Source organism: Cyprinodon variegatus, unplaced genomic scaffold, assembly GCF_000732505.1.
Source record: "Cyprinodon variegatus isolate N-32 unplaced genomic scaffold, C_variegatus-1.0 Scaffold163, whole genome shotgun sequence".
Taxonomy (NCBI): domain Eukaryota; kingdom Metazoa; phylum Chordata; class Actinopteri; order Cyprinodontiformes; family Cyprinodontidae; genus Cyprinodon; species Cyprinodon variegatus.
The window spans coordinates 41735-51119 of NW_015150616.1; the positions used below are offsets into that span (position 1 = coordinate 41735).

The 9385-nt window shown below is 38.1% G+C and overlaps 1 protein-coding gene across 2 annotated transcripts in view; it reads right to left on the reverse strand.

Moving 5' to 3' along the window:
• Positions 1 to 3587: 3587 nt before the first annotated feature.
• The window catches only part of LOC107086853 (WW domain-containing adapter protein with coiled-coil-like), a 17280-nt gene continuing 11482 nt past the window's right edge, over positions 3588 to 9385 (reverse strand). The window contains exons 8-13 of one of the 2 annotated variants that reach the window (XM_015378078.1): positions 7254 to 7370; positions 6944 to 7092; positions 6769 to 6860; positions 6334 to 6517; positions 6090 to 6217; positions 3588 to 5009 (exon numbers count right to left, since the gene is read on the reverse strand). In XM_015378078.1, the coding sequence (XP_015233564.1) occupies positions 4940 to 5009; positions 6090 to 6217; positions 6334 to 6517; positions 6769 to 6860; positions 6944 to 7092; positions 7254 to 7370 (740 nt within the window). In that variant the 3' untranslated portion in view covers positions 3588 to 4939. Of the gene's footprint in view, positions 5010 to 6089; positions 6218 to 6333; positions 6521 to 6768; positions 6861 to 6943; positions 7093 to 7253; positions 7371 to 9385 lie in introns of both variants that reach the window. The other variant, XM_015378077.1, reaches the window with a different exon arrangement.

A 9385-nucleotide genomic window follows, 5' to 3' on the forward strand; every position in this document is an offset into this window, starting at 1 on the left:
AAGTGTTCTGCAGATCAATAAAATACACAATGAGAAAAGGGATTAGGCCCATTCCTACAAGTTCCTTAAATATAAAACACTTGTCCTTTTGATAATGTCAAGGAAAAGCCAATGTTTCCCACGTCCAACACTAACAGCTGGTTAACAAACGAAAGAATGCGGCATAGACGATCGGGTCGGGAGAAATGAAAAAGATAAAGAAACTTCACATTTTCTATATAAACCAATGAATTCTTAGTACTTATGCTCATATTTTTTCAGTTCCCTCTTTTTACATCTGTCGATCAAGAAAAACAGTAGATTCATTTTACCTTGTGGTAATTTGTGCTTGTGCATCATTGTATTGATAAAGGCATTTTAATAATGAGGTTTAAAAAAAATCCACACAGCCAGCAAGCAGCCTCACAGCAAGGACATAAAAAAAATCCATATCTAAACACAAGAAACAATCTCAAATATATTGCAAACAATAAGTTCAAATCATGCACAAATCGATTGCAAGATGTAAGAGCGGTTATAGTGAAGCCCTTCCTCATTGTGATGTTTAAAAAACGAAATAATCATCAAGTAAACCTTTAAATAATAAAGATGTAACTTTATTTTGCCTTGTTCCCTGGCTGGTAGTCTGTGCAAGCTGTAGAAACTAGATTTAACCAAACATGAAATTAAAACTGGTTTACCGAAGGTCTGCAAAGATGGAGCCTCGTTTAATAGGCCTTGGTTCTGAAAAGCAGAGCAGCTGAAATGCTGGTTTTGTCTCCTGCCCTTCCCAGCTGTACTGTGCTACACTCAGCTTTATTTGATAAACTCTCCCTCTGGTGGCACTCAATAGAAAATAAATCTTAAAATGTTTCCTTACTGGTTCACCTTCATAAATAATTATGAACACACTTAATTCCGGGATCAGGATGTCACAAGTAGAGTTTATGGAAATATCAGTGTTAATTTCAGTATTAGGTGTTCAATCTACTGAAGAATTTGCAAAGCAGGTTTCTAAACTAAGGTGCTTCTTTTATGGAGATAAAAACAAAATTGGACCATTTTTTTTTTTTATTCATGTAAGGTAAAAGGCAAATGGACCCCTGAGACCCCTGGCAGCCTAAAGCAAGAACAGATCATTTGAGGACTATTAAACTTTTCAATTTAGTTAAATTCAGTTCATTCATATAGTGCTAATTCACAACAAGTCATCTGAAAGCACCTTACAGAAACGATTCAATTTAATCATACAGAAGGATTGGCTGAATGTTTCTGCCTAAGGAAACTAAAGCTAATTGCAAAAGTTTAAAACAGACAAAAAGTTAACATCTCACATATTCTATTAATACAGGAAATGAAATCATCCTAAAATTGAGTCTATATTGTGGAATGGTGGACATATTTGCATGAAAATACACAGAAACACAGATGTTTATTATAACTGGCAATTCTGAGCTACTGTTTAATAAAGCTTTCATATTTTTTTTAACTCTGGGTAAATTGCCACAAAAGCACTAAAACACATAAAAAAATTTTTTTTATTAAAGGCAGCATTGCTACCTGCAAACCACAACTGCAGCTTTTCCAGAGGTGCTCACAGTTGCATAAGATCAGTTTAACTCTTTAACTGCCTTGTCAACCTCCAACCAGCAATTCACAGTCATTATCAGACTTCTACTTTTCCTCTTAAGTCCTGGAAGCTGTAGAGTTTTCTTTTTTCCTCCTCCTATTATTCATGTTTTGTAAAATAAGTAAAAGTATAAGTGGTGTAAAAGTGCACCATTAGATAAAAAAAAAAAAAAAAGATTTGACCCTGATATTTCTGAGATATTTTCTGAGATCACAGCATAGAAACTAGGAAAAACTTTGATTTACAAAATGTCTCTGGGCTCACAGTTTTTATATTTCTAGGAACTTTGTTTTTTTTGTCAATGCGGCACCAGTTCTGTATTATCATTTATCATCTGTACAGCGCCTTGGAGCTGCATCGTAACAGTGCTCAACTCAATTTGATTTTATCCAACAGCCTGGCTGCAGTTTCAGCCACATTTCAGATGTGACATGAGGTAATAGGTTTTTTTTTAATCTGATGGAAGTAAACTGAACAGGCACTCAGATAAGCACAAGGTTCAAGATAACAGTGCTCGATGCTGCCATCTGGTGGCACACATTTTATTTTTACTTCCTCTGCTTATAAATGGAAAGTCAAGCTTTTTTTTTATTGTGAAAAGTAGATTTTTTTCTCACTCATTTCAAAAGGTGACATGATTTATCATCTACTTTAAGTTAATTTTAGTGCAATTAGAGGGAGAGACGAAAAAAGAAGTAAAACTTATGAAAATAAGTTTTACTTCTTTATACCCCTTTTCACACAATTTACTTAAATTGATTGATGCCAGTTATAAGGCTGTATATACTGACAGGTTTATTTGGTGGAGGGTTTTGTTTCCATTTATGTTCAGGTCAATTTAGTTTAGAAATTGGTGTTTGGTGGTGTTAACCAGTCTCTTTTGTTTATTTGGTGGATTCATTTGTTTGTCAAAATTGTCAGAAATAAATTCCTTTTCATGCATATATATTAATGAAACATGGAAATATTTCTACCCTTTATTTCTTTTCATACGATTATTGCTTTGATAAAAAAAAAATAAAAACAATTACTCGGGCCAATAAACAGGGATATTTTGCACAAAAATTGCCAGACAGTAAATTCATTCACACATTTGTAGAAAACTTTACTGTAGCCACAGATGTGCTGGGGCACGCTGAGGTAAGAGAGGAAGCAGGGAAACCATACACAGCCACTACTGCACTGGAAAAAATTGAAATCTAGAGAAGTTATTTTTTTCTTAAAATAAGTGAATTTGTTCTTGGATTGAGGAGGTAAGAGAGTCATTTTGCCAATGGAACGAGACAGTTTACATTTCAAATAAGAAAACGCAATTGCACTGTCTTATTTCAAGTGCATATTATCTAATTAGCTTATTTTAAGAATAAAAATACTCATTCCATTGGCAAACTATCTAAATGACCTACTCAAATTAGGGGTATATACACTCTTAATTTAGGACATTTTTACTTATTTCTAGATTGCTTTCCAGTGTGGACCCTCTAACCACCATTAGTAGGGAAAGAAGGTGGAGAGTCTTGAGGGACAACTGAGACGGAGAGAGCTGGGATTTGAACTTCTGCATCCTACTCCTCTGTTGCCCCATGTCATCCATGTTTATTTCTATGCACTCAATTGGGTTAGTCCTTCGATATGAATTTCAGCATCAATGCAATTTGGCACAGAGGAAGGCAAACCATGTTTCTCCATTTATGTTTTGGTCATGTTTTTTTTTTTTTATTCACCATTTGTTAATTTTATGTTTTCTTTTGCTTTTCCTCCATATTGTCCTATATTCATTTGTCTTGTTTTCAACTTTCATTCTCTGCTCCATTTTTCCATCGTTCCTCGTTTCCTTTACCCATTTTTCAGTTCTTTAAAAAAAAAAGTTATATCCAATTGGGAACCATTGGAAATTGACATAATTTATTAAGCGCTTTTATTTAAAACACCCACTAAAATCTTCACATTAGAGCCACATTTACACAATCAAACAGTCATTCACACCAAAACAACAGATCCGTAGGCCACCAGCAGTTAATCAACTTATTGAAATACAGTTTTTCAACTACATTTAATTTTTATTGAGCTATATCTTTAAAGCAAAACAAGAAGGGAATAAGAAGTCTAGCATTAGGTGCAGTATAGTATTTATTCACATATTTTATGGAAATACAAATACCCTAACCCCCTCCCCCCCATGTGCACATCAGACCCTGACAGCATCTATCGAAAGATGAAATTAATAGGCAATAAAAGTGGATAACAGGAGCTAAATGTGGTCTTTGTATAAAAAGTTTTCCTTATTGTAAAGAGTTGATTCTTAAAAATAATAAAAAAAAAACAAGGTAATGAGATCAGATCACAGTCAGGGGACAGAAATGTGTGCACAGCCTCACCCGATGCTTTAAAATGAATCCTTATGGAATCAAAAAGGAACACATGCCTTCCCACTTTGCCTTTTCATTACAAGGACGGTAATCATCAAGTGCAACAAATAATTTAACTTTGCGTGACTGTTTATTTAATCACTTTTGTAATGACTCACAAAATCTCTTTCCAAGGTAAATCAAAAGGAATGCAGTAGTTCCCGGGATAAAACAGAACATGGCTGATTGGGTATAAACTACAGAAGGAATGAGAAAGTTGGCAGCAGAGACTAATGTACAGAAGCTCAGTTTTACAAGCAGCTACTGTAGGTCTAGCAGATGTATGCTTTAGTCAGAAAGATTCTTAAAACATCTTCAGTGAGCGAACAGAACTGACTTTGTCCAACTGGAACCACACAGACCTCGACCGAGGGACTGAGAAAACAGATGGAATAAGTAATGCCAGGAAGATTTCAGCTCCTCTGAAACACAACGAGATGGTAAAGCAATGTCCAAGTATAGTGAATAAAAAGCAAAAACCTAGAAAAACGAGAATCCATCTGTAAGGATTTTAATGTACGAGAATGTCCGGTTCAGAAGTGCAACGAACAGCCATGTTCATCAATCCGAAGAGCTTTTGCACAAACGCGAATATGTTTTAGTTTGTTTTGAATCTCGTCCTCAACACTACACATCAAAACACGCCGGAAAAACAAGTTTAACCAATATGACACACACAATCCAAGCTTCATGGTCCAAGAAGGTGCTGTCTGCAAATAGTCACAGGTCCTCTGTGTCCACTCGGTTAAGGTGTCTGAACCACGAGTCTGGCTTTTCAGAGAAACAAGTCGTGTGGTGGACAAAAAAAATAAAAAGTTAAAATGAAAAGAGGAAAAGAAAAAAAGACTCGTCTGTAGCCGTTTAAAACAGCAGAGAGAGGCTGCAGCAGCTTGCTGTCCATTTTCCAGCCTTTCTTATGTCCTCACACCATGTAGGAGTTCTGGTTCTTCAGTTTGTCCAGCTCTTTGCTCTGCTGCCTCAAAAACAGAACTCTGCAAAAGAAGAAACAGACAAGCCTGAATCAGTGTTTGTACAGCAGGCATGCATGTTCGTAACAACTAGGGTTGGGAATTGATAGGATTTTTTTATGTTTCCGATTCCCTTATCGATTCTGCAAAACAATTTCATTCCTTATCGATTCTCTTATCGAGTCTGTGAAACTGCCTGCCTCGGAGAAAACAGAAGGCAGTGAACGGGAGCTGCCAGCCTCTGAGCCAGTCAGGCTACCTGTCTCGTCACAGTCATCTAAATCTAATGGAGAAGGCATCCATTTAATGAAAAAGCATTACTGTACAATTTTGGGAAAGAAGCTCATCTCCCCCTGATTCACCTTTCTCCCTCTCCCTGAACTGCGGAGCAACTTCATAACATGTTTCGTTACATCCATTGCAACAGCAAGAATCATGTAAGAATTCCAGCTACCAGTGGTTTTAAACATGCTAGCAATGAAGGGCTGGATTAACAGGAAAGGCAGACTCCCTTAACCCCAAAGAGGGGGAGGAAATTGGTTTATTTCCAGAAATGGAATATGATTTACTAGGAACCACATTAAGCACAGCCAGTGATATAAAACTAGCTACTTTCCAGAGTTGCCTTCCATGCTGGTCGTAACTTTAGCTTCTGTCCGGAAGCATTAAAAAACGACATTCATTAAAATGTATGCCATGTTGTGTGTGCAGGTGTTTCTGCATGTTGGAATAATTTCCTCCCGCGGATGTAATTGCTACTTTGCAATGATTGCAAAGCGCCTTGTTGCCATCTCTCTCTTCCTTAAAATGAAACCAAACTTTCGTTCGGGTTTACCTGATGGGGTGCCATTTTTTTTCTTGCTTTTCTAGACTTACGCCTGGGCACATCGTACTTGCTTACTGAATACCGTGTGCGTAACTTGCATAAAAAAACGTGACGCAAGTTGTGCTGCCCAGCGCTAGGCTCTGGTGCTGCCTGGAATCGTTAAGAGAATCGTTAAGCGAGCTGCCAAACGGTGCCATGGAAGTGGAATACACTGAACCGGTTCTGAACAGGGACCGGTTTTCGATTCCCATCCCTAGTGCCAACCTTACATCTTTTACCTTTGCTCCCTCAGTGTAGCCTGGATTTCACATACTCTGACCAGAGAGCGAAGGTTTTTCATTTCTGTGCAGATTTCAGACATGTACAGGCTGCCCATGTTATGGAGGTCCTCCCGCAACCGAGCCGCCTGTTGGAACGGGAAACACACTGAGTCACCACAGATTTTCAGACAGCAGTAGCACATCTCAACTCAAAGGCCCGATAACCTGACCTAAGGTGGGTTCTGGGTCTGATGAAAGATACCTGTTTCTCAGTATTCTCTGAAGGCCACCCTTGGATGTGTCGGATGAGGTTTTCATCAAAATGAGTTGCCAGGGTGGGAGTGAAGGAGCCGGGGGGATCCGACTGGTTTTGGCCGGTGGTGCTGCTGCTGGATGGTGCATGAGGCAAGGCAGACATGTTTGGTCCCGTGCAGATAATCTCCTGGCTGCTGGAGGGAGACAGCTGGTAAAGTTCCACTTCTAAAAGCCAACAAACCCTGAACATTTTCACATTTTGTCAACTTATTTAATGTGGAAGGCGACCACAAAGTGAGGTAGAATTAGAGAGTGGTTTCTAAAAAAAATTTAATTCAGGTAAAATGTCAAAACAGCTATTAATCTTCAATTTGACATGTTTGGTGACAAGATTACAACTGAAGTCCTGAGCAGCTGCTACACCTTGTGCTCTGACAGCTACCTTCTATGCTGCAGAGTTCTGGGGTCCTCTGGACGCTTATCGGCTGTCTGACCCAAAGTCACTGACCCTTGCTTTCCTGGAGGCATGCCACCCTACAGGGTAAAGTCCAGAGAGTGAGAGCATTAGCAAACAGCATAAAGAAGAGGAAGAGGTGGGGGAATTAAAAAATGCATACTCTCGATTGTGATGGTGTGACGCTGCCGATATGCATGCCCAGGAGGGATTTCTGGCTGTTTTGGGGGGTGCCGTTCCGTGGTGAGACATATGGGCGTGGTGATGATGCATCTGTCGTCACGGATACCGGGGACTGACTGGAGTGCTGGGCTGAAATCAGAAAAAAAAAAAAAAAAAAAAAAAAAAAAAAAGGGGTGTTAAGGAATTGAGGATCCTGTCAAGTATGCTTTACTTTTATGAAACAGGGTTTTCAGAAGAGATAGGAGAGGAGGGTATATGCGTGACGGATATCAGATGCAAAGGAGCCATACCTTGGTTGGAGTGCTGAGCAGCTGAGAGCAGAGCAGAGATGTTGAAAGCAGGTCCAGCAGCAAGGAGCTTATGAAGCACAGACCGCAAGGAAGCTTGGGTGACAGCAGCTGCCAAGACTGGAGGGACGAGAAGAGGGAATGAACAGACAGAAAAATATTAATGTGAGCACAGACATGCATAACAAGGGGTAAAATTCATATTATTGTTTACCTATTTTTTTAACCATACATGTGATTTACCAATAAAACTGGAGACAGAAATTAATTTCTAATTTCAATTTCATCCCTTCATATTGTTTCTTAGAAACAATATGAAGGGATGAAATTAACAGAAACAGAAATAGGTCATTTAGAATCCAGGCATTACAGAAAACAGAAGTGAAAGTTTTGAATGTGTTGCACCCTAATGGGAAAAAAAAAAAAAAAGAAAAAAGAAAAAATGGGTTCATATAAAGTGACATCATTGGTTGGATATTACAGACTCCTGTGTATCAGGATGACCTTCTGACATGCCTGGATAAAGACGTGACCAAGTATTACTGCAAGTGCTGAACACCATCACTATACAGCATGAAAAACAGACATTCGCCAAATTAAAACTGAATGGGGTGGAAAAAATATTGAAGAAATATTGTTAAGTCGTGAGTAATTACTGTGAATTTAAGGACAGGAGATAGGAACGAAAACAAAACGAAAAAGAATGGCCTGAATGTACCCAAGACGTATCTGGAATAATAATTAGTTATTTTAAATTTTAAGTAATGGTGGCAAAAAACACTTTGACCTCATGTATGTATTCTAGGGCTGCAATTGAGGATTATTTTGCAAATCTGTTATTCTGTCTATTATTTTTTTGATTACTAATAAGATCGCTAAAGGGTCTTTAAAGAAGATTTTTTTACAAAATTAAACCAAATGAAACCAAAACTTTTCAACTTAAGCAGTTCTGGATAGAGCATATTGACAGACAAATTTTTTTTATCTTAAATGCCAAATGTTTAAATATTTTTCCTACAATTTTGATAGAATCTCGCTCTGTCATCTGAAGGCATGTTTAGAGTCTCTATACTCCAGCTAACAATTCATCAATGATTAAATTAGTTGACAATTATTTCAATAGTCGGTTAATCATGATTAATTATTTCAGTCCTAATGTACTCCTTTAAATTCTACACCATGGATTCCAAAGCACCAGAAAATTCAGTGTCACAGAGTTTGGGAAATTCTGTCCAGGACAATGAGGGATCAAAATTTGAGCACCGATGTCTTGTTTTCATCAATTGTGTTCTAAGAGGAGGATGAATGAAGAATATGCCGAAAACACCCTGCCTACAGTACTGCATGGGGAGGCTAGAGAGCCATGATGCTTCCTGTGACACTGAAACCTGCAGCATGTAGAGGAAGATGGTTTAACTAGTCGTATATAAAACTATTCAAGAGTTTCAATGTAAATCCTGGAAGACTCTAGAAGCCATAATAGCCGACAAATTAGAAATTTTAGCTGGGATTTGAAAATACAGTTGTGACAAGGGCTAAATCATTTTTGACCAAATTCAAATTTCAACCAGTATTGTGATTTTTCCTTTGCATCAACCAGCTGATGTAGACGTTTCATTCCAGGGTTTCGGTGTTTTCATGACCATGTAAGCTTGCTTGTTCAGAGTCCATCGTTGCAGGACTTTACTGTTGCATGGAAAGAGATGACTTCCACTGGCCTGCATGGATCTGTGCAGCAACTTCAACTCTCTGTTGCCTTATTGGTGCTGGCAAAACTCCTTTAAGCGAATTATTGCCAACCAAAGGGCTGGAATGAAAAAGTCAGGGTCTTACTCGTTCAAGGTAGTGTAGCTAAATGCCTGAGGGCCTCTGTGATTCGAAAATTGCGTTTTCTATAATTGCCATTATAATGTTGTCACATAAAAGCACAAAAATATTAATGAGCTGAATGACTTTGCTCATCAGGATTAGGCTCTGATTCCACAAAGACACCATTAAAGAAGGTGGTGTTTGGCTATGAATGATGTTTGCATCAAGAGGTGCATTACTGAGCCACAAAGATGCTCGCAAGGTATATAAATCTATGTACCATAGAAGGTACAAAATCTTACAGTCATCAGCACTATGCAAAATGT